Here is a 24473-nt window from a genome sequence, read left to right as displayed (position 1 = left end):
TTGAGTATTTTTGCTCTTTCTTCCCCCCCACTCAGCTTTCCTATGATCATCCATCCTCGCTTGCCTTATCTCTCTTGGTCTGTTCAAATATTCTCGACTATCGATCAATGGGCAGAATTCTCGTGGCTTTCTCTTTCATCTGTTTGTCTTAGCCACGCACCGATTGTCCAAAGGTCCGACCAAATTATGAGCTTGAGAACAATTACTGCTCCCCCAATCCCGCCAATGGGCTTGATGCTCCGGATGCATCGCATCTGCATCGTCAGCCGAGCGAGCCTCTGGTTCCTCTGGGCTAGCAGAGTTCAAGCAACTGAAGCTTCCGGATTGGCTTCAAAGGTGGTGGGCTACCCACTTCGGTTATGACAAACCCTGCTCGCCTGCCACAGCTTGAGTGACTTGCCTTGCCTATACCTTCAGGGTCTTGACGAAGCTCAGAGTTCACCTGTTGTTGGCACTGTCATTGGTTCGGACAGAGTCTGGCTTGGGTAACAATGTGCCGCCAGAACATTTGGAGTGGCCCTTCGTTTCTCCGTCTCTTGATCATTTGATTATCGACGTCGCATCGCGAAGCTGAGAAGAACTAAGGATGGCCCGGCCATGTCCGACGGCGATGTCTGAATTTCCGCGGGGTAAACTTTTCTTCTCTGCTGCTTTTTCCGCACATGTTCGTGCGAGGCCCGTCGTGCGAGCGCTGGCTAAGCGATAAGAGCTCCTCCTCGCTCTCGCTGACGATGTACTTATACGGTAGGAGCTCCCGACCCCTCCTTTCTTTGAATCCTCCTCCCTTACCCTCCTCAGCCTTGAAGCCCACGGTTGATCTTGACGACGCTGTCCTTGTGTGAATTCCGAGGTGTTCGCTACTAGCCAAAGGTATAGTTCTCTGTGCTTTCTACATTTTTTGCCTTCAAATCGGGTTCTCCGAGCGGGAATGTGGTGTTGTATTGCGGAGCTTTTGAAAGATCTGTTTGCTCACAACTATTGATTATCACGCACCACAGCCCCTGCCACCATGCGCAGCTCAGCTCTTCTCCTCGCCTCGTTGGCGTCGTGCTCGACTGCTGCTGCCGAGACTGTCCTCGGCGTCTACCTCTTCTCCAGACACGGGGATAGAACTGCAAAGTCCACCCCGCCATCTAGTCTCACGGACCTTGGCTACGAAGTACGCTGATAACCCTGTCCCTCCCCTCCCCTGCCCCTTGTGTGATGACTCGTGATTGTTTTAGAACAGAGATGGAGCGGAAAAATAACAAAATGTGACAGGAAGTCTTCACTTCCGGTACCTACTATCGCAACCGCTACATTGCTAGCGATGCCGGCCGTCGCATCTTCGGCATCGAGCCTGACCTGGTCAAGCTGTCTCAGATCACTGCCTCTGCACCGGCCGACAATGTCCTCATGCCCTCCGCCATGGGCTTCCTCCAGGGCCTCTACCCACCCGTCGGCGAGACTCTGGGCAGCCAAACCCTCCGCAACGGCACCGTCGTCCAAACTCCGTTGAATGGCTTCCAACTTATCCCATTGCAGACTGTGCAGAATGGCGCTAACAGCGAAAACTCTGCCTGGCTGCAAGGCTCGACGAACTGCGCCAAGTGAGTTTTCGTACCTTTTTTTCTTCTCGTCGTGATTTCGCGTCTATTTCCAAAGATCCATGGGAAAGATACCCCCTACCTGGCCCAATTCATAGGAAACCCCTGATTAGTCTCGAAGAAAACAACGGATGTTAACCTTTGTATGTGTGTTTTTCACATATAGTGCTCAGATCAGCTCCAACAACTACTTCCAGAGCAGCCAATACAAGGACACTTTGGAACGCACAAAGGGCTTCTACACGGATATGTATCCCTTCGTTAATCGGACTTTCACCGAAGCCCAGAGCAGCTTCAAGAATGCTTACACCATCTTCGACCTGCTCAACGTAGCCAGCATCCACAACGCAAGCATCCCGCTCCCCGACGATGCCGATCTCTTTCAGCTGCGTACCCTGGCTGATCAACACGAATGGGGTCTCGCGTACAACGAGAGTGAGCCTATCCGTGCCGTAACCGGGGCAATCATGGGTGCTCAGGTCGTCGAGGCCCTCAACAGCACCATCACCGGCAAGGGCAAGAACGTGTTCAACATTCAGTTCGGCGCGTATGCCGGGATGATGTCCTACTTCGGCCTTGCCAACCTGACCATGGCCAACCCCAACTTCTACGGCGTTCCCGACTATGCCTCTAGCCTTGTGTGGGAGCTCGTGACGAACGCGACGGTCGAGAGCGGCGCTGCCTACCCCTCGGCCGACGACATCAGCGTGCGCTTCTACTTCCACAATGGCACCACCTCGAACATCAGCGAGCCCGTCGAATTCCCCCTGTTCGGCACCGGCCGCTCTCCCATCCCCTGGTCTGAATTCGTCGCTTCGTCGAACAAGTTCGCCATCGGCTCTCAATCCCAGTGGTGCAGAGCCTGCGGCAACTCCACTGGCGTGTGCAGCCCCAGCGTACTGGGCGAGGATGGCTCTGGTGCGGACAGTGCCTCGAGCTCGAGCTCATCAGACCATCACTCCGGAATCAGCAAGGCTGTGGCTGGCGTGATAGGCGCGATGGTCACATTGGGCGTCATCCTTGGTGCCGAATTGTTGATAATGTTGGTTGGCGGACTTCAACTCGTCAGCAAGAAGAGGCTTACTAGGACCAATAGCAACGGATCTAGTGGCGTGATGAGCAACAGTGTTGAAGGAAAGGCTTAGCCTTGAGAAAGAAGAAACGAGGGCAGACCCTGGTTCTGGCCTCGGTCGCGTGCCTGGGACCCGCCACCGAGGTAAAGGGCCATGGAAAAACAATACTTAGTAGGTACCTCCCTGAATGTGGCATTGGACGGTGAGGGGGGAAAGGGTTCCAGACGGAGACAAGCGGCGGAAGCAAGACAGCTTGGGAAAACGAGCTTAGCGATGGGTGGTATTGAATATGGTGTGATTTCCATGTGAGGGTACCATGGTATCTTCCCTTTGCGATGTCCGCCCGAGAGACTAGATAATAACAAGCAATACGAGCTTCGTTCTCTTGTTTTGGTCTCTTCTTTTGTCGATTCTGGCAGTTATGGATTGGATCAAAGAATCTCCGGTCCGGTGCAAATGGGACTTTTGGCATTTTTGTGCCGTGCTGATCACTGATCACTGCTGCCAGTCAAATGGTAAATTCCCGCATGACCAGATGATTATTCTGAGTGTGCTAGATGGGGCCGCCGCCACAGTGGCAAGGCCTTGGGAAGCGAAGGCGTCCCCTTCCTTAACCCCAGGGGGAAAAGCCCTTCAGCCAGCAACAAGACTCACTCCATCGCGCGTGGGTGCACCCAAAATCAGTGCAACGACCACCGAACAGCTTGAATTCCCAAGTTGCCAAAAGTTTAAAATCCGCGCTGAATCGCTCGAACGATACATACTGTCTTGACGCGTACCAATTAGAGCGTTTTGGTTGACACCCTTGTCGCAAATGTCTACTTGTTAATGCATTCAGTCTGCTCGAACCACCTTGAAATTGAAGCTCCGGGACTTGCCGTGGCACGCCAGGAACGGGACCCAGCCTTCTATTTTTCTCTCAACACAGGAACCCTTGTACAGTCAGGCCGGTCTTGGCAGCAGTGTTACCACGCAAACCAGCAATTTCGCAGCCATGCTGGTCCGGAAGAGACTGTTCTCTGGGGAGAGGAGGAGACGGAGATGCTCGCTGCCGCACAAGAAGATGGTCCAAGTCATGCACAATCCACTGCACCAAGGCAGATATTTCCTCCAAACTCGTGGCCGTGAGCGGATCCTGCTCGTTCTCCATGAAGAATTGGATTGGCGCCGCAAAGGCCCTATGGGTGGTGGTCGGAGGTTTGGGGTCTTCCGTCACCACTACTTGTACTTCCGTAGATGTCGTCGACCTCAAACGATGGAGGATATGCTCGGCGTTCTTAGCGGAAGAACAGCAAAGGAGGTTGACAAAGCGCTGGTATCGACCAAGCCGCGCTGTCAACGCTTGTATGACCTCGCTGGATCCTCGATTTTGACGATGATCGTTTCCATAATCGTATCTGCAATCTGCTGATTTCCTCGTACACCTTAAGCAGGGTTGTTTGCCGTCGCATTTTGCTCGCGCATGTTTACATCCATCGCAAGCAATGGTGACGTTTGTGCGACTTCGTTTCCCATGTCGTTCAGCTGTGACTCCCCCTCGAACTTGAAGGGACGGACTCGAAAAGTTCAAGTTGTGCATGCGTGGGAGAATAGGCCGTAGAACAGCGCTGGGAGCCTGAGAACCAGGTTGTTGGCATGGCTTGCCTTGATGGATCGGTGGACCCATCGAGATAGTGGCTGGAAGTCGAGTCGGTGACACTGACATTTTAAACCTGCAACTAGGAAAGAACCCAAAATTAATATGTTCTGACGAGGAGGCTGTCAGGAGAACCAAATGTCTAGGAAAGGAAAGACTGGCCGATGAGACAGATATGATGGTAAATAGTAGTCGTACGTACTGTATTCTTACCGGAAATAAGATCCAGATGCATAATCCAGATAGTTGATGGGCCGACTCTGGTCTTTCGATGTCACAGCCGCCTGCAGCTCTTCGCAGTCGATGCCGGTAGTGAAAAATCCAAAGTGATTGGTTCGCGAGTCGGCCGTCAAGGCTCGATGTGCCTGGACCTGGAGAAGAGTTCCGGGGTTAATCGGCGATTGAGCGCAGCCGATACTAGCATGATGTCTTGAATCGGGCAAGTTGGCGCGAATATGGTGCCATCGTGAGCTAATTCTTACGTCTCATGATGGATTTTGTGGGCATCTTGGTTTCGCAGGGTTTTTGAGAATCAAGTGCCCTCGTGATGATGGCAAAACCGATGGCACAAAGTCGGTGGCGTTTAAGAAGCCATGGCATCTTGTTGAGCAAGTTGACGAAGTTTGAGGAGCTTTCAGGTCTGTCGCTAGTCTACTTTCGGTATCACCATAGCGATTAGTCCCCTATATGGTTTAGCGCAGCTGGGCACTGGCAGCTTCACGCCCAATATTGACCAATCACATGTATACGGTCATGGATTTCCGGTGCAGGATTAAAGAGCAGGACGCTAAGCTGCCACCTAGAGCTTCTTGAGCTGCTTGCATCTCACTAATCTCTTCCATCGCCGCCCGCTCCCAGCTCCCAGCTCCCAGCTCTCAGCTCTCAGCTCTCGGCTCTCGCATTACGGTACTGCCTCACCGACTCATCTTCCCTGATACCAAGACCCTGCTGTTTGTTTCTACCAGTTAACCCGGCTGGGCGTAATAGAGCTCTCCAGCCACGAACCATTATTGCCACTGAGGTTGACCAAGGGTGAGAACAAATATTGGATCTGCCCAAGGCTTGCAGAGCGGTGCGCCTGTACATTAACAGCCGCAAGATCACTTTTTGCCAAATTCCCGATATTAATATGGCCTCTACAAGGATGCATTCTCTCATTCGGCGTTAATGGCCCGGAGAATACTCCGTGCATCCGGCAGACTCCAAGACACCATGTATCCACCACAGCAGATCTGAACACTCTGCAATCTGCAATATACATGTCGTGCGTTGTGACTTTCGAGAGGCAAAGATTAGTGGAGAATTCAAGCTTGCATTTTAAGATGTGTGTGGCCTCTGTAAAAAAAAAAAAAAAAAAAAAAAAAAAAAAAAAAAAAAAAGAACCGCTTCACGAGAAAGCGAAACGAGGGAAGAGTCAGGCATACCGCAGCGTCCAGCGCCGAGCCCGAAAGAAAGGCTCGAAGGACTCCTTAGGAATTTGGACCTCTCTCAAGGATCAATGGATGTGAGAAATGGTAAGAAAGGCATGAAACCACTACACAGGTATGTCTTCTGCCTTTTTTTTTTAGCTGCATAAACGGCCTGATTCTTATCTTTGCATAGTCCCCTTGATTAAGGACAGGGCAACGATGAGGTGAATGGCTGCCTACAGTGCCTTTCATGGGTCACGATGCTTCGAGAGTCTATTGTCACAGCAAGAAAGTGACTCGAGCCGGTGTTCACTGAAAACTCATACAGCTTGAACACCTCGAGCATGAAAGTTGAATTCATACAAAGACCTGAAAAGACCTTTTCACATACAACTGCCTACGTCTTCACTATGAGGGCTTCTCGCGTCAGGGTTGTCCCTGCAGGTCATATAATTCCTACCCTCCTAGCATCAACGCCACCGAAGATCCACCAGTATCGTTCGAACATCAGTCTATGCCACCCAAGTACTTCGGTCGAGTATCGAGCGCCTTTGCAGAGGTCAGAAACTACGGTAGCTTTCAACAAAGGATTCTGACTAAGTGGCCAAGGTTCGTCAGCCCCGCGTTCGCCAGAATGGTACCTGAAGATCTGCTCACCGCTGAGCCAGCGCTCACTTTGAATGATGTCAGTGTGTTGGAGGCCCCTTCAGATGATCAGGCTCCCAGTTCGGAGAGGACCTCTATAAAGGATTCAGATCAGTCTCGTGAAAATGGGCATGTCAACCCCGGGCACGTACACCTTGAGACGAACGAGAAAGAAGTCGACAATATGAGCGAAACTCTGACGCGGTCCAAGCAACATCTGTGGCTGTCAACTGAGCCCGAGAACTACGTCCCTAACCACCCTATCCCCCGCGTGTCCGATCACCGGAACAGAGACATCATTCTCCGAAGCCCTGGGAACATCACTCTGGACGTCAACATCCGAGTCGGTGGGAAAGCGCCTAAATCGATCCTCAACATGACGTTCTCGGCAGGCAAGTGCGGTCGGCTCATTGGCTTACAGGCTCTCATAGCGGCGAAGGGCTCGCAAGACGCGAGACTGCTAGATGCAGCGCTCCGTAATGATACCAGTCTCCTGCGTCTCGTCACTGATCTCTGCAAGGTGACTTTCCGGTTGGAAGAAGACGGACACGTTGCCAATCTGACCATCGCACCAACAAAGATCGACACGTCTTGCGTGTTTCCTGAGACCGAATACGGGACTTGGTACTATAGGAACATATTGAGGGGCAACCAGGAGGTGTACATGGTCGAGGTCAATATTGAGCTGTAACCATGCCACTCACGGATGCTATGGGTCACCGCTTCTTGCGTGACCAAGAGCCCACGAAGACGGTGTCACCTTCTCTTTCACCTCAAACCGCGAATTGTTAAAGCCGTGGACAACTCTCGAACACAGGCAACACATATTGCCTCTACACGTGGCCTGCTTTGGCTCGACAATTAAAAAGAAAAAAAAGAATCTCGATGATTCCTACCCTACATGTGTTTGCAATTGGAGCCTACTCCAGCGCATACTTAGGTATTCCTTCGTGGTCCTCGTATACGGTGGTAAATGTGGATTCCCAGGACTGGTAAGCTTACGAAGTACCAAGTAAATACCACCACCACCACCACCACCACCACCACCACATCAAACTCTCTTGACTGGAAATACTGATTAGATTGACTAGTCGCCCAGGCACGCAGATCTGTCCCACAAAGGGCAACATTCCGCCAAACAAAATCCTTCCCGTTTCCAGCAATGCGATTCCCACACGGCTTCTTAGTTACCGCAATAGGAATTGTACTGCTATAGCAGGGAAATGGGGAGGGAGCGACATTTGACTCTGCTCTCAACTTAGTATGTTATCGTATCACTGGTATTCTCTTGCTCAACCCATCTGCCACCTTCAGATTTTGTTTGCTCATTGTTCGAACCCAGCCCCGTTGCTTTCTTCCCTCCTTCCCGCCTTCCTTCCTTCTGTCAACCCACCCCTTGTAAGGGGGGCGTAGGAATAGGAGAATGAGGAAGAAGGCAATGCCCAAACAAATAAGGATGGCGTGTAGGGTTGGCCCATACCCACCCTCCCTGTCTCTTCCCGCAATAAAGCTTCTCCTTCATTGAACGCAAAGCAAGGCAGGACAAGGCAAGGTAAGGCTCACCCTCCCAAATGTGTAAGCACCCAAGCATCGCTCAATGAAAGCCCGATTCCATCGCCATCACATTTGATTCCCGGCCCAAAAATCCTCTTTCATTCCCTTCAAGAACATCCTACCCAAAACCAGGGGTCCTTGCATACCTACCTAGTGCGGGACTCCTTGCTCCTATGAAGGTTCCCAGTATTTGCAGGATAAACCGTATTTAACATTATCCTGCTGATCGACAGGGAAGCAGAACTAGATTGCCGCTACGGTACTACGTGTTACACCGGGCGCCTTTGAGAAGATGCAACTCCTCGTATTTGACAAGTTCTGCTGATGGTAACCGCGGGCTCTTATCACTTCTGACGCCCAGCTTCAGGAGCAAGGCCCTATTATCTGAGCGACTTCTTTCGTTGTACCCGGTCGGATCGAAAATTCCAGCCAGTCCCTGAGGGACAATCGTTCCATCTTGGTGCCCAAATTTACACCACCAATGGGATATCGGCATGATGTTGCCTTGGATCGTGGTTCTCGACCCGCACTTCACCAATGCTTAGGCCTCGCGACACTTCCCCCTCTTTCAGATGCTCCTTTCTCGTCCATCCAGGCGAGCCAACCAGGTTAACATGACCGAACGAGAATTAGATACCAAGAATCTGAAATTTGGCCCGTCATCCACCAGTGGGCGGCCTCGAAGGCGGATGAAATCATCGAAAAGTACAATACCAAAGGCGGGTGGGAATCCTGGATGCAAGCTGAGATCGCTCAGGTTCTTGATGAACACCACACCGAACAGCTCCTTCACTACCATAAAACCCAGAATTTCGTCGACCAGGTCTCGCGCGAACAGGCCGTCTACCAAAAGAAACCCGGTGACAAAAGAGAAAAGCAAGCCGATTTCACGATCGTTCGGTACCGGAGAGGGATTCCTCTCGAGAGGATAGGCACCACGATCATCGAGACGAAGTGTGAAAGCCAAGTTCAATCGTGACAAATCCAAAGAAGAGGTTGAAAAGGACATAGAGAATGCGACTTCCTATGCTGTCAAGCAAGACGTGCTTCCAGCACGAATTCACGTCGTGGCCATCAGCATAAGCAAGTTCGGATTCGAGGAGATGAGCAAAATCTTCCAGCACATGCCGATGATTATAGCGCGCTACCGCGACTGTGGGACGCCGGTGCGCTTATGGATGCAAGCATTCAATTACTCAATCGATGGAGAGGCCCATAATGATAGGCAGGTCCCGGTCGGCTCAGCGCCTGGTGGCTGGGGTAACGGCGATGGTCTACGAACGCAATCGCGAGTTCCAGAGCATGAAGCTCAAGGAGTATGCGGCAAAGAGGAATCAGGATCTAGCTGAGTATGCAAAGGTAGCAGAGGATATTGAGTGCGGTAAAGATGGGTGAGCATGTCTAAGAGTAAGGGTTTAGATGGATTTCCAAATTGGCTGAGCTGCGAGGACTTCGAAATTTAGGAATAGTTCCGGGCTCTTGTAGAGAAAAAGAACCGAGAAACAAAACCTACAAAAAGACGTACAGAAAAGAGGATGCAATATCGAGCCAGATATGATCGAGCCAGATATGATTGTGAGCAAAAGTGCCAAAGTTTGCTTCTGTTCAGCTACACCAGATGGGAAACGCTGGGGGCATTTTCCTGTGGACCATCATGGCCAATCCAGCTTGTCCATATCCAGAACGGTAAAAATATGGCATCCCCCAATTTTCTCCAATATTTCGAGACCCCAAAACAAAACGCTCCCCAGCCTGGTTCCCCTCAGTCTGGTCCAAAACCAACGACCCCGATGGCAGGATGCGACGCGCTGACACTCGAGTGTACCTAGTGTCAATCTCGTTCTGCGATCACTGTGACGTCCTTCAGTCTTGTATCTGGGACGACATCCCGTCCGCTTTCAACTCCTATCGACTCAGACCACTTTGATTGATGTGTTTCCACTCCGTGCACCTCTGCCGCTCTTCTTCCACCAGAAGATAATGCAAAAGAAAACAAATTCCGCAAGGGACGTGTCTGGTGCAGAAGCAATGGCAACCAAGAGAGCAATGGTGATGCATAAAGGGCTTCTCACCGGTCTTTTTACTGTGGAAATCGAATGACGCCATACCCTAGTGTCCTGTGTGTCCTGACTACCCGTGTGCATTTGAATGAAAATCAGTCAGAAAATGCCACTCCAAGTACATTACGGCACAGACAGAGAGATGGAGCGGGGGGCTGCAGGGGCTTGTGGTTATCGCTGATGCTCTCCGTTACCGAAAATAACTGGCCCCTGGGCGATATCTGTAGCTTTTTGTACCATCGGCACGGGTGTAAATCAATGCATCTGCGAACAATTCTGCCTCTTCGTCGTCATCATCATCACCACCGACGTCTGGTTCGATAATATCGTTACCGCTCGGCGGAGGAGGTGGCGGACAACGCGCAGGAGGCAGTCCAGGTCGAGCTCCGTCTTTTAAGGACGTGTTTTGATTGTAAGACCCAGGGCTGAAGGACCTCTTCGTTGCAGTGGGTGCTGGCATATTATATCTGGGGACCAGTGGATCAAGTTTCTGCCCACTCGCTCCGAAGAGTCTGAGCGGTGGCAGAGTGAGACTTTTCTCGGTATCTGGAGTCATGGGTCTTTGGAGAGATGGTTGGTTCGGTAGAGGTGCGGCAGGCTGCGCAGGTCGGGGAGTCGGCATAGCGAATGTTGGCTTGGGCCGAGTGTCGAATGACGGTCTGCGCAAGGGAGACTGGCCATATGCAGACGGGGGAGGCATCGACGTCGTCGGTAGAGGTAGCATAGGGTTAGATGCCATGGAGTTAGACGCCGCCATCGCGGCTTCATGGCGTCGCAGAAGTGCAGCATCTTGGAGGTCGTGGAGATTTATCCAGCGAAATTCGTCTTGGCGGCTCCTCGAGTTGACTGGCCATGCTATTGCGGCTGGCGGATCTGGAGTGGTCTAGGTTGCGATAGGTTGCCTGGGGGGTACCTTGGTAAGAACTCGGCGCATCGTCGCCATCGGCCCCAGATTTCTGGCGTCGCTTTCTTTGTCGCACATCTCTACGAATGCGAACTCGGCAACCCTGGTCGGCCACCATCATACTCAGAGCTGTGCTTTGATTGAGCCCTGGGAACTTCTTGGCACTGTATACCTGGAACGGTGTTGACAGCACCTCCATGCGATTGAAGACGCCTTCGTGACGAACAGGCGCGGTCAAATTATCCCCATCTGATTGGGTCCGGACAAACGGCTTCCCGTGATCGGCATCCATATCGTGTTTCACACCTTCGAAGAGCGAGAATCTGAGACGGTACCAGCCTTCGTGTCTCACCGAGAGGTCTGGGAAGATGAAATAGGCGGCTCGTTTTGGTTTCTCAAGATAGGCAGCACTCGCTATGGTGACGCCGGCCAATACCGGTATGGCGGGAGGTATGTGCATTTTACCCCCTGCTATAGGCCGGGCAACTTCTAAACTGGCGTAGAGCATGAATGTCGCGTCATATTGCATCGTGGTGTCGACATCGTTTGTAAACACCTTGAGCTCGACCACGGGAGGTGGGTCCACGGGTCTTCGGTCGTTAGAAGCTGTTACTTGTCAGTTGAAATCCTCAAGGCTTTGCATTTAACGTACATCTGGGGCCAGATCCACAGGCTCGCGCTTTTTCGGGCTGCTGCACAACCTCTAGCGAATATCTGATGCACCTCCTGTCAATCGTGAATCGACTGACAGTACTCTTCGTCTCATTGGGTGGCTGCTGCATATTGTATATTATGCCGCCAATCAGATAAGTTCGAATGGGTAGACCGTCGAGGTAGAGCACCGAAACTCCTGGTACAAAGAATTCCGGCACGGCAGGACGTGGCTGAGGAAGAAGAGGTCGTTGAGCACTGATTTCCTGTCCCAAGCAGTCCTTGAGTCCCGGCAGCTGTTGGCCCGAATCTCGGCGACTTGCTGATGTGTCAGCCTGTGGTTGTCGTTGATGAACCCGGTCACTATCCATATCGGCGGTGTCAGTGATTTCCCGATCAGGATTGGAAGCCATGCTATGGAGATAGGATGGATTCTAAGAGCAAGAAGAATACAAAATAGATGTAGACAATGCGGAGCGTCTCCACGGTTCTGAAGGGCGGGCGATGCATCAAGAGGTAGATTGGAACTCAACCTCGCCCAAATGGCAAGTTCAAGTCCGACCATCCTTCACAAGGCTCTCCTGCCTTCTGGTAAATCCAGATACATTCGGTAGACCCTCAAAAACCCGCGGCCGATCAACTACCCCGGCGAGCAAGAGCACAAAGAAAGACGACGGGGAAAGTACTGACCAGAATCAAAACCTCCACCTTGCTTTGACTGCAACCAAACTATCCCACGACTCGATCACCTTACTGGTTGTGCGATTGCTGGACTGCAAGGACGCCGGAGTCTGAATGCTTCTCTGGATCGACCAAGAGGTCAAGCCAACGTCGTGTCCGGCTCAGACGCGCTCACAATCTGGATCCTGGAGAATTTAGGCAACTAGAAGCCTAAGTTTCCCGATTATTGCTGCGCCGTTGAATCCAAAAATATTCTCAGTCTCTTCGCCCCAAGATAAGGTGGTGGGTGACCTGGTTGACGTGGGCTGGTTTCTGTAATTATGCCAATAATGGTCGATCGCCGGACTGGACTTGGTGGAGGGAGAGCGGACGCGAGTTTGCCTCGAGAGAGGATGCGATGGATAGACGCAAGGTTTTGGAGGAGCGGGAGGGCTGGGACAATGCTCGGTCGCAAATTGAGCCGGAACCGCTTCGAGAACGATTTGCAGCGGATACAGACACGAATATCCTTTTCTCCAAGACCCTCCAACGCCAATGGACGGAGAAGACTTAACGCGAGAAGACTTCGAGGCACGACAACGGAGGGCAAAATCAGAGGAGGTCGATGTGCATTTACCCTGACGTTGAAGGGAGCGACCGCGAGGGCAGGAAGAGAGCAGAACGAGCTGTGAGGAGGGTGGGAAAGACAATCAGAAGAGGTGCAAATGGGGTACAGCGAACGTCGCAGCCGGGGAGCCAGGGAAGACACAGCACCAGCGAAAATGTGGAAAAGCGGCACCGGCAAGCACCAGACGCCAGGACCATGCGCCGGCAGCAGCACCAGCATGGTAGGCGAAGCGGCCAGCGGGCCAGCGCTGCCTCCTGTCTGGCTTTTGGCCCTGGGCAGTGGGCACCTCCTTGTTACTGGGTGGCCCTGTCGGTGGCCCTGGGATGGTGCTTTTGGTGCTTTTGGCTTTTCCCAAGCCCACTAGCCTGTGGCCTCTACTTGGTAGCGTGTAGCCTAGGCTTCCCCATGGCTTGCTCCACCCCTCGTACGCCTGGCAGCCCACCTACCTACAAGTAAGTACTTACAAGTACTCGGTACAAGTTGGTAAGTACAGGTCAGAATCATGGGCCTCCCTGGCCTCCCTTGGCCTGCCTCGGGGTGTGCCTAGCCATTCCATTCGGGACTTTGAAGCGGGCCCGATGCCCACCGGCCCACCCCGACGGTTTGTTGCTCCTACCAGTTCCCAGCACCAGCTATTGTTGTCAGGTTCACCGTTGGTGGTCCCCCCCCTCATACTCCTCATTGCGCGTGATTGCTTACTGTTGCCAACCCGCTTGTGCTACGGACAAGATATCACGGCATGAATTTGACAGCACGCGCACTAGAGAGGCATTATTCACAACCTGCTCTCGTCGGCACCAGCTATTGGCAGAGACTCCTACTCAGGGGAGGGTGAGTAGGTTTCTGCTGTCTACCTATCTTCTCCCTAGCTCTAGGCGATCCTACTCGTACTCGCTACTTGTTGCTAGCCTGGGATTTTGGTGCTCGGGCTAAATTGCGCACGTTCCCTCGCCCTCATCCCAGCGAGCAGGGTGCATGGCCGCCATGAACGCTTTGGGGAAAACCTACTCTGAACTTTGTACCCCCTTCTTTCACTCCGGTCGGTTATCATCCCCCGTTGGGTGGGCCGGACGAAACGCGTGATTGGAGAACCAGGAAGGATCCCGCGCAGAAGAAAAGCGGCTACGACTGGAGTTTCGGCCGCTAAGAACTGCCAGCTTGCTAGTACCGCAATGCATCAACAGCAAATTCTTGCCAGCACGAAGACCCTGTTGTGGTCTGTGGTTTGTGGTTGTGTGAGCCACCTTCGCCACCGCAGGTCCAGCCAGGACGAAAAAGCAGAGGTACATACTGTATACATTTGCTCACGAATATCCTCGGTACCGGTATGTATACTAGGGTTTGTACGTCAAGCTTTTACACGAACGCGGATTATTCATATGGATGATAACAATCAGCACGCGCAAAACGGTTCGTCTAGTCTCGTCTCGGACAAGCTGAGGAATCGGTCCGTCCACGAGAGAAATAGTTCCAAATGGCAGGGAGTGGACTAATGATGCACAAGCCAAGGGCTCGTGTGAGTTATACCTACAAGTACTCCGTACAAAGTAGGGGGCACGCTTTGGCTTTGGCTTTGGCTTTGGCTTTGGCGTGGCTTTGACACCTGATATCGACCCCCCATGATGAACTGAACTCCAAGCTGCGCCTATCCATGAGCAGCATCCTTGCAAAATTGCAGCCCAGGTTTGGGCGAGGCACTCTCTGGGGGTGGTTGATCCCAGCATCTGCTTCTGCGAGGAGCAAGAAGCCAATGAGCCAGATACCCCCGTCGCACACGTGCTACCCTTACTAGGGGACTTTTGTGCAACATGAACCTGTCACAGATTCCGCACTACGGACTAAATCATACAGGCTGGCTGCACCAGGCCACTCACTTTTCTTAGTTTCTTGCCCAGAGCTGGCAGAAGCGGTTGGTCGCGAGTCTGTGTAATACGATGAGCAGAGATTGTCGAGGCAGCTGACGTATGGGATCACGCAGGATGATGACAAGAGAACGTATGTACTGCAGAGTTCTTTGGCAGGTCTCTCAAGCTTTCTCAACGTGGTTGACAGGGAGTCCCGGTGACCTGGCCATGGGAAGGGCTATAGATTGCAGGGGCAAATAAGTTGGATATCCCAGGAAGGCCCTCGAGGAGCAGCCGAAAGAACAGGTACGCGCCCAGGAAAGCTAATAGGGACAAGTCTCCGGGCAGTCCAACACCCCCGCGCACCTGAAGCCGAAACCTTGGAGGCCTGCCGAGCATCGAGTTTCGGACATTCAAAGTTGAGCCGTGCTCTGGGAAAGAGATCAATGACCCTTGACGGCAACGACCGGGGAGAAACGGGAACATGACTGTTTCTGTCTTGGTACTGAAAGTGGTCCTGATCCTTCGCTGCAACACCACCCCGAGAGCTGAGGGAGTCACTGAGGGCCATGCCCGCACCAACGTCCTGTCTCCACCGCGTTCCGGGGCAGCAGCCACCGAAATTCTGGAGTTCGGAATGGTAACCAGCAGCTATCAAGTCGTGGATCTCCAACAGCAAATTCCAGTGGTCTGAAGCTGGAACTTGCCGGGGTAGTTTGACAGCTCCTCCCTATGCATGAAAGCGATGGCCTAGTGAGTCAAGAAAGGAAACGGTTGGTGACTGTGTCCTTTAGCTGTGCATAAGTGCTCCTATGTCGGTGCACTACTCCGTCCTCATTCTACCTAGGGCCGCCCACTTGTCAGGAAGGCGACGTTTTCGAAAGGCCCATGCACCGCGAATAGATCAAAAACACGCTCTTCAACCCCCCTTAGAGCAATTCCCACACGTCCAAGAAGAAGACGGACGGGGGTGTTTTGAAATTATCGCGTGTCAAACAGATGGCTGGACCACCTCGCTTACTGAAGTGGACGCATACGTAGCATGGAAGATCAGGATACGGGAGCACATCGAAATGTTGGGGATTGTGGAAATGCGAAATATCTCTGGCGCCTTTTCCTTGGATGGCTTGCTCTGTTTCCATTGGAATGATGGATCCTAATAGATCAGACGTCTGATTTCCACGTTCAAAGCCCTTTCGTGCTTCGTCTCACTCGTTTCACTGGTTGCCCAACGAGAAGATCAGCAAGCTTGACACGGAATCGATGTCATCATATCGACGCGTCACTACAGGCAAAAAAGGTCTTCTTTCCAAGTCTCAACCCGAGCAACGGCATCGGCATGAAATCAATCTTCTCTAAGCGATGCGAACGGTTGCCCCCGCTCAGCTCTGGTACCTGCGTCATATGTGCGAAGCACTTTGGCGGCAAGCGGTCAATGTGTTCCCACAGGCTCAGAATTCGTCAGACCCAGGGGAGTCAGGAGTCAGCAGCAACCATTCACATCAGCATCGATCCGGACGACCAGCCAGGTCGACAAGTAAGCTCCCGCTGTAGCCCACGCCTTTGACAGAGCTTTCAATCACCCTTTCGCCGTTACACCCGAGTCGACCGCCTGGGCCGGTCGGAGGGGCGCAAATCTTTTGGGCCTCAACGGCAATGACTGGTGCAGAAATTCTCCGACAGATTCGATAGTCTGGACTGAGCCTATGTATTCGGTACGAGACAAACGAATCACAACTCACGAACACGCTTCTGGAAAGACTGCTCCGATTCTGGAATCAGCAGAGCTGGTGGCCAGAGGGTGAGAAGCGTGTCAACCTGTCCATCCCATGACTCAAAACTCCTCCTTGATTGGACCTTGGATTCGCCTTTGCTTCTCAGGATCAGGCTGTCATTTGATCAGAAGACCAGGCATTGGTTGAATTGACAGGATTCGGTCTCCCATGCATCCTTGATGTTTTCTGATCAGAATCTAGCGGTGTTCTGCAACACCCACAGATGTCTTGACGATAGGGGAAGGCGATCACTCGTTGCAAGCACCTGTCTCAACATAAGCATAATTTCTGCTCCCAACCCTACCTGCCAACGTGTACCCGCGGAAGACCAACGCCGTTCCAGTTTATTCGTCGAAGCTCTCGAGTCAATGATTTTACTACAGTTTCGATTTGATCTCCACCACACTCAGGCAAGAGCGTGAGACTTGTCGATGGGTCTCGAGCCTCGCTCCTCGCTGCCGCTCCCATGTCATATTCAGCACCCGGATTTGACATGTGGCCAGCTGCGTTGCGGAGTGGATACAACCTCATTTCAATACGGTAAGTGTTGCCTCTCGCCCGCGGTCCCGGTCTGTAACACTGGACTTTTGAGTCTTCCTGCGTCACCACCAAATCTCCCCCTTCTTTGAGATACCTGAGCTGGAGTTTTGCGACATCCCCCTCTTCGGAGGGCCCAAAGCGGATTCGGTGTCGAAATTTGAACGAGGCGAAGAAGTCACAGGAGGAGCTTCCTAGATTATTTTGACAGGACAACAAAGGAGATTGTGTGCGAGCAGTTCTCAATGCTCGGGCTGCTCTGCCGCTGACAATGTACCTTCTCGAGCGGCGGATCCCTTGATATCTAGCAGTTGCCATGGACTGGCACCCGCATCCTTCCTGTCCACCATTTCCTCCTTTCCCGAAACGCCCTTGACGTCCCATCCCAACAGCGTTTGGCTTTTTCACGTAATCAACTCACAAAACAAAAGACAACCTGTTCCCAAAACGGCATGTTTACACTGGACTCGATGTTCTAGGATTCCGAGTGCCACCCTTGACCCATGGGACTATCACTTGTGCTCCTGATACTTTTTAGAAGACGATGCACAGAAGGGCGTGATCGAAGCGTCTTGCTGGTGTTTGACTTGAAGGAAGGCAAGACACAGACCGTTACTACTGGGGGATGTGCTGACGAGGATGGTTCTGTGGATCAGGCTAGGCCACTCGCTCAATACCGTCCTGTCTTCTGTTGTAATTTGGGGTCGGGTGACTCGGAACTTCTCATCTAGCTACCGAGAGAGAAAGGGGGGTCCTACAACCACCATGACGACCATGGCACGGTGACAGAAAAGAAAACAAGATAAAGCAAAACTTCTATTACGGCGAGGTTGTCAAGCAGAAATGGTGGCATCGTCGATGCTCACTATGAGTGTGGGGATGACGTTAATACCAAGGAATGCTCCCACACACTCTTCAATTCGACAGGCTCTGAGTTCGTCCTGCCTTCTCTATCGTCTGCCCGATTTTCTTCGTATAGGAGCTACGTGAGTATATCCACCCTTTACACACATCTCCCCCCGTCCACTTCCAGATTAACGCCGGTGATGAATTCGGCCTCGTCGCTAGCAAGATAACAGCATGCGTTTGCCACATCTTTAGGCGTACTTGCTCGTCCGAGCGGAATAGTCGATACAAAGCCCTTTAGATTCTCTTCGGTGTCTGGCTTCCCGAGGAAAAGGGATGTTCTATACAAGTCCAAAGTCAGTTGAGAGAAGGCACGTTCACACAGAGTTGTAAAAGAAAGAGAAAAAGAAAAGACGGAGAGACCCACAGTCCGGTGCTGCCCACCACAGGACAAACTGCATTGAAGCGAATCTTTTTGGGCGCATATTCCACCGCCATGGTTTTTGTGGCGTTGCTCACAGCAGCCTTTGAAGCGTTGTACCATGTCAAACCAGGGCGCGGCCTGATGCCCGCCGTGGAAGCAATCTGGATAAAGCAACCAGGTCGATTCTGCTCCATGAAATACGGCAGCAGCACACTGCTCGACAAGTAGATGCTTTTGACGTTGACGTTGAAGCACAAATCGAACTCGGCGTCCGTGACGGCCTCGGTGGGCTTGTTGCTATAAGTCGTGCCGGCGTTGTTGACGACGATGTCCAGACCACCAAGGTCATCGATGGCCTTTTTCAGCAGCGCTTCCCAGTCCGAGCGTTTCGTGACGTCGGCGGCCAGGAATTCGCAGCCCAGCGATTGAGCCACTTTGGTGCCGTTCTGCTCGGACAGGTCGCAAATCAGGACTTTGGCGCCTTCCTGGACGAATTTCGTCGCAATGCCAGCGCCAAAGCCCGAACCCCCACCAGTCACTATGGCGATCTTTCCTTCGAGACGGCCAACCATTGTGGTGTGCTATTTTCAATGGGTGTTCAAGTGTTGGATGACCGGACAGGAAGACGTTCTGATGACAGGGAAATTGAATGACCTAGGTGAGAGGAATTGCTTACTTTCAAGAGCAAGCCGAAGAAGGGGGGAAGTGAGTATTCAAATACTCCATACCTGGTGTATGTATTCTCGGCATGAGCCCGGCGGCACCGCGCAGCCTCGTCCCCTCAGCGGGGGAGGAAGAGGGTGGACGGTGGCACATTCCGGTTCTCCGTCTCGTACCTAGGCTCTCTCATGCGAAAAACCTGTCCTTCGTCGTCCGTTTCTTACTGGCTGCTCGCCGCTTTGCTCACCCTCGGCTCACCTGCTGCTCCCTGAGCGATCACTGCCTGAGCACTCCAGAGTCTGCCTGAGCCTTTTGGTCCTCCCTTTTTCTCTTCATTCACAACACCAACTTTTGTCAACTTCAGACGATGGAACCCGTTTGAGATGCTGGGGGATTCCAACCCGACCCCCTCCCCTAATGTGCTCGAACCGGTTAGACGTTCGGCGGCTGCAGTATCAGTGGGTTTGGGACTACGTTACCGAGGAAGCTTAGAGACCGCTTACCAGATGTGCCAGCGAGGTCAGACGTAGAGAGGTTAGGAAGGCAGGGGCTTGTGGAGAGTGGAGCAGTTGAGCCCTTGTGGTTCAGGTACGTCGTGGTGCGGAATTATACTATCTCGACTGGATGCGGCGGCAGCATCCAGGCAGCCTATGTGTGCTTAACGATGGAAAACACAGTCCTTCATCACCATAATATAGCAATTCGCAACCCACATCGCCCTCGAGGCTACTTTCGTGAGGCGAGGTAGAAGCAAGCTTATACCATTCCACCACAGTATGCAGACAGTTTGCAGATTACTATTAATGCTGCCTGAACCTAACTATCCCTAGCCACTAACTCCAACACTAACCATCTACTATCTAACTCTAGTACTAACCTAATACGTATTATTATGAAATTTAGTCGACTTACACCATAACTCGCAGGCAGCCGAGTTTCGAGTTGGCAAATGGCGTGTCGACCGAAATACAGCCTCCTGATCAATGGTATTGACAAGGTCCAGGTAGTTATGTACGCATCTATGACAGAATCTTTCCGACCCTCTCTCTCCCTGCCGGCGCCTCACCTCACTCAGCTACTCGCCTCAGTCGCTCCCCCACGATATAATACTGATGCCGTGACTGATTAAGGTGAACCCAACCTGTCACCTCTCACTAACACCATGGCTATCCAATCTCCCTCGGAAAAGTGCCGACCCGCCCCGGAGACCGTCGTGCAGCAATCCATGCTTCAGCAAGCACAAGCTGCCGCTGCGGCCCAGACCGATCCCACAAGACCTACGAGACGGGAGGGCCTCTTGCAAATGACTGACCTCATCACCCCCGATTCTGCCGAGGACGACATGCCCCCTCCTGCTTATGGCCAGATCAATGGCGAGATCCGCAACGAAAAGCACGGCCTGGGCATCAGTACTCATGTCACCGACGACGGCCGTATCAACATCCGCATCAATCAATTCAACCGCCGTTTATCCCAGATCTTTACTCCTGCTTTACGTCAAGAGGTCCAGAGTATCCAAGATAGTCGCCCGCCTCCTTCCCCCTACATTCCTCCTTCCTTAGGAGGCGACAGGGGAATTCCTCCACCCCCGCCCTTGCACATCGTCATCCAGGTCGTGGGCTCGCGCGGAGACGTGCAACCCTTCGTTGCCTTGGGGAAAGTCTTAAAAGACACCTACGGCCATCGCGTACGTCTGGCGACTCATCCTAATTTCAAGGACTTTGTACAGGAGAATGGCCTGGAATTCTTCAGCATCGGTGGCAACCCCTCCCGGCTAATGGCCTTCATGGTCAAGAATCCCCGCCTGTTGCCGGGCTTTCGCAGTCTACTAAGTGGAGATGTCGGTCAGCAAAGAAGAGATGTTGCCGAGTACATTCAGGGCTGCTGGCGCTCATGTTACGAAGCCGGTGACGGAATGGGCCTTCGTGCCACCGACGATGACCTTTCTGAGCCCTCTGAGAACGACTCTAGCTCCGAGTCTACAGCAAGACCCCTCGTCGCCGACTGCATCATCGCCAACCCCCCAAGCTTTGCCCATATCCATTGCGCAGAGAAGCTGGGCATCCCTCTCCATATCATGTTCACTATGCCATATTCGCCCACCCAGGCCTTTCCCCATCCGCTGGCCAACATCCAATCCTCTAATGCCGACCCTCAACTTACTAATTACATAAGTTATGCTATGATCGAATTCCTCTCGTGGCAGGGCCTAGGTGATATCATTAACCGATTTCGCGCGAAGTGTCTCGGTTTGGATCCCGTGAGTCTGATCTGGGCCCCCGGGATGCTTCAGCGTCTCAAAGTCCCTCACACCTACTGCTGGTCTCCGGCCCTAATACCTAAACCAAAAGACTGGGGCCCTCAAATATCTATCTCCGGGTTCTACTTTCTCAACTTGGCCTCTAACTACAGCCCTGGCCCTGATTTCCAGGCATTCCTCGACGCCGGTCCACCGCCCGTCTATATAGGATTCGGGAGCATCGTTTTGGACGACCCTAATGCGATGACGGAGCTCATCTTCGAGGCCGTAAGGAAGACTGGCCAGCGTGTCCTCCTTTCTAAAGGCTGGGGAGGTATGGGTGCGGACAGGCTTCATATCCCCGACGGCGTCTTTATGCTAGGCAACGTGCCGCATGACTGGCTTTTTAAGTACGTCTCGTGCGTTGTTCACCATGGTGGCGCAGGAACCACGGCGGCAGGCATTAGGGCAGGCCGGCCAACTGTGGTTGTTCCCTTCTTCGGAGACCAACCTTTCTGGGGCGCCATGGTCGCGCGAGCAGGCGCCGGGCCCGATCCAATTCCTTACAAACAACTCACAGCGGACAAACTAGCTGATGCCATCAACTTCTGCCTGAAGACCGAAAGCCTGGAACGCGCCAAAGAACTCGCAAGCAAGATCGCGGCCGAGCGAGGTAGCGAAACGGGTGCTCAGTCGTTCCATCAATATCTCGATGTTGACCGGCTCCGTTGCACCCTTGCACCATCTCGACCCGCTGCGTGGCGCATCAAGCGCACCCAGGTCAGGTTAAGCGCTTTTGCTGCCTGTACTTTGGCGAATACAAATCTTTTGGATTTCCATGACTTGAAGCTCTTTAGACCACAAGAATATGACACCGACGAAGGTCCTTGGGATCCGATATCCGGAGGTGCTGCGGCATGTTTTAGGGCGTTCAATGGCATGGCGATGGGGTTAGTCGAGGTTCCGTCGGAGATGGTGAAAACTTTGCACATCCCGATTGGGTCCAGCCGACAGCAGTCCCAAGAATCAGTGACGACAATTGTAAGGAAAAGCGAGACCTCAGAAGCAGGGGAAAGATCAACTCCGCCAAATTCACCAGAACAAAGCCAGACGAGCTTGAATGTGCAGAAATCACATACTCGTGTTCGGACCCCTCCCAACCTCTCCGGTCTGTCATCTCCCACTTCGAACATCGGACCGAGCTCTATGTCCGATGCATTGCAAGGCCAGCTGAGTCCCAAACAAGATGACGCTAGCCGAAGTCGAGTTCGCAGTCGGAACGAATCCGGCTTCGGCCAGGAACATGACATGCTGCGTCATACTGGCGTGCACCCGAGCAAAGGCCTTGGGCGTTTCGTAAAGGCGTTTGTGCAGACACCTATGGAAATCTCAGTGAGTTTAACCAAAGGGTTTCACAATCTCCCAAAGCTTTGGGGAGACGATACCGTCCGCCCTCAACAACAAGTCAACGATTTCAAGTCAGGCGCGATGGCAGCAGGAAAAGAGTTCGGCTTTGGCTGGTACGATGGCGTTACTGGCCTGGTCACTCAACCCTGGAAAGGCGCCCAGAAAGAGGGCGCTAGCGGCTTTGTCAAAGGAATCGGCAAAGGGGTCGCAGGATTTGCAACCAAGCCATTCGCAGGCTTCTCTGGTATCCTCGGCCATACGATGAAGGGGGTACAAAAAGAGGTGCAGAAGTTATTCGGCAACAATGTGCAGAACTACATCGTCGCTTCCAGGGTAGCTCAAGGATACGAGGAGTGGCTGCAGAGCTCTGATGCAGAAAAGCAAGACGTCATCGTTCGGTGGAAGCTGATCCAGAAAAGCCTCAAGAAAAACCGCAACCCTGACGAGATGGTGCAAGATGTCCTGGAAGCACAACGTAAGAAGAACATAGAGGGCACCGTGGCCCGCCAAAACTGCGGACATCCCGCGAATTCCGCTCAGTCCGCCAGTGCAGATGCTCTGCCACTAGATCCCGAGAGTACCATACTCACCATGGGTGGTTCACAGTCCCCTGAAGAATCGCTAAACGCCCCTGAAATCATCGAAAGCATCCCACTATCAATCCAGGAGACGCCACGTAGAGACATAGAAGGGGATGCCAATATGGAACGGGTGATTCAGGAAAACGTGTCTCAGCTTCAGCGCCAACAACAAGAAGCTGCAGATCATCAGGCAGAGCAGGAGAATCTGCGCCAGGCGATAGCGGCCAGCGGAAACGAAGCTCCGCGACACGCCAGCGTCCAGCGACCCTGTTCGTATGATCCGGGGCATCTCGCGGGCACCAGGCAAAGCGAGTTCGAGGCGCAACAACAGGGACAGCGGGGGGAGAAAACGGCAGAAGAGAGGACGGAAGAAGAGATTGTGATGGAGTACATCAAGAAGCAAAGTCTCTTGGAAGCATGCCATCGGAATAAAGGCAAGGGTCGTGGCACAGCGATAGAGGATCACGACGATGAAGACTTGCAGAAGGCAATGAAGTTAAGTATGCGAGGACACGAATATAATGCGGAGCATCGGGACGGGGAGGCTTCAGGAATGTGATCAATCTTGTGTTCCTTTAGACGGGTAAACTCGAAATACCCAGGCTATAGGATAGCGGTAATAAAGCTGTCCAGGGTATTATGTTAACTGGGGAGGTCTTGGCACTAGTTCTAGGGGTCTTAGTAGTCTGTATCTAGCTATCTAAAGAAGGGGAATATCTCTCTGTCCCGTTACTCCTAGAGCGTCCCGGACCGAACCGGCACAGGTTAGATACAGACGCCGGGGTTGGCTGTGGTAGGTATATGTCAAGACAATAGCCGAATGTCACGAAGGTGGAATAGCAACAAATGCAACAAGATGATGTAGACTGACTACGAATCGGCCTTTCTGGATGCTCCTTATTCGGTACTTTGGTCGACGGAGCCGTTGTTTGATGTGCTCGTGCTGGTTCGTGATGCCCCTGTCAGTTTTGTTTCTCAAGGTGGATCGGTGGTTGACGCAGTTCCAAGCTCTTTGTCGGGTACGAGGTCCTCCATTCGCAGTACGTCGCTGACCGAATCGTGTCATGGACAGATTAACACCCCTACGGCTGGGTTCGTCGCGAAGAAGATTCCTACTTCTGGGATGGCCTGACAATACCGGGTCCTTAGAATTCTGTTGCCTGGCCTTTGCACGTGGAGTCGTCCTGGCTCGTGCCCTCGCTGCCAAATAAGCCATCACCAGCTCCCTGAGCCCAGATTTCGATTTGTTCTTCTCCGCTGTGTTCCTCAGTTCTTCAGTTGTTCGGCGTGCTCGTCACCTCCTCCCGAATTCGACCACAGATCCCTTTACAAAACTCGTGGGCTGTCGGCGTTG

At 52.6% G+C, this 24473-nt stretch overlaps 7 protein-coding genes across 7 annotated transcripts; 4 read left to right on the top strand and 3 right to left on the bottom strand.

The window, feature by feature from the left end:
• Positions 1-1009: 1009 nt before the first annotated feature.
• On the top strand, positions 1010-2731 carry Z519_06329 (uncharacterized protein; the record flags this gene model as incomplete). Its single annotated transcript, XM_016764069.1, has 3 exons — positions 1010-1159; positions 1261-1589; positions 1753-2731. 3 exons carry the CDS (start codon positions 1010-1012, stop codon positions 2729-2731), a joined length of 1458 nt encoding a protein of 485 aa, XP_016619151.1.
• A 3607-nt stretch (positions 2732-6338) lies between these two features.
• On the top strand, positions 6339-7040 carry Z519_06328 (uncharacterized protein; the record flags this gene model as incomplete). The annotated part of the gene is made up of 1 exon (XM_016764068.1): positions 6339-7040. The coding sequence occupies one exon, from the start codon at positions 6339-6341 to the stop codon at positions 7038-7040; it is 702 nt and encodes a 233-aa protein (XP_016619150.1).
• Positions 7041-8639: 1599 nt separating this feature from the next.
• Positions 8640-9252, top strand: Z519_06327 (uncharacterized protein; the record flags this gene model as incomplete). Its single annotated transcript, XM_016764067.1, has 2 exons — positions 8640-8803; positions 8859-9252. The coding sequence occupies 2 exons, from the start codon at positions 8640-8642 to the stop codon at positions 9250-9252; spliced, it is 558 nt and encodes a 185-aa protein (XP_016619149.1).
• A 901-nt stretch (positions 9253-10153) lies between these two features.
• Positions 10154-10720, bottom strand: Z519_06326 (uncharacterized protein; the record flags this gene model as incomplete). Its single annotated transcript, XM_016764066.1, has 1 exon — positions 10154-10720. One exon carries the CDS (start codon positions 10718-10720, stop codon positions 10154-10156), a length of 567 nt encoding a protein of 188 aa, XP_016619148.1.
• Positions 10721-10727: 7 nt separating this feature from the next.
• Z519_06325 (uncharacterized protein) lies at positions 10728-11931 on the bottom strand (the record flags this gene model as incomplete). Its single annotated transcript, XM_016764065.1, has 2 exons — positions 10728-11473; positions 11520-11931. The coding sequence occupies 2 exons, from the start codon at positions 11929-11931 to the stop codon at positions 10728-10730; spliced, it is 1158 nt and encodes a 385-aa protein (XP_016619147.1).
• Positions 11932-17965: 6034 nt separating this feature from the next.
• Positions 17966-18804, bottom strand: Z519_06324 (uncharacterized protein; the record flags this gene model as incomplete). Its single annotated transcript, XM_016764064.1, has 2 exons — positions 17966-18149; positions 18236-18804. The coding sequence occupies 2 exons, from the start codon at positions 18802-18804 to the stop codon at positions 17966-17968; spliced, it is 753 nt and encodes a 250-aa protein (XP_016619146.1).
• A 1250-nt stretch (positions 18805-20054) lies between these two features.
• Z519_06323 (uncharacterized protein) lies at positions 20055-23678 on the top strand (the record flags this gene model as incomplete). The annotated part of the gene is made up of 1 exon (XM_016764063.1): positions 20055-23678. One exon carries the CDS (start codon positions 20055-20057, stop codon positions 23676-23678), a length of 3624 nt encoding a protein of 1207 aa, XP_016619145.1.
• Between the last annotated feature and the right edge of the window lie 795 nt (positions 23679-24473).

This window comes from Cladophialophora bantiana, assembly GCF_000835475.1.
Source record: "Cladophialophora bantiana CBS 173.52 unplaced genomic scaffold supercont1.9, whole genome shotgun sequence".
In the NCBI taxonomy this organism is placed as follows: Eukaryota; Fungi; Ascomycota; class Eurotiomycetes; order Chaetothyriales; family Herpotrichiellaceae; genus Cladophialophora; species Cladophialophora bantiana.
Note: the sequence above shows the minus strand (reverse complement) of the source record. Positions and strands in the feature narration are given on the sequence as shown.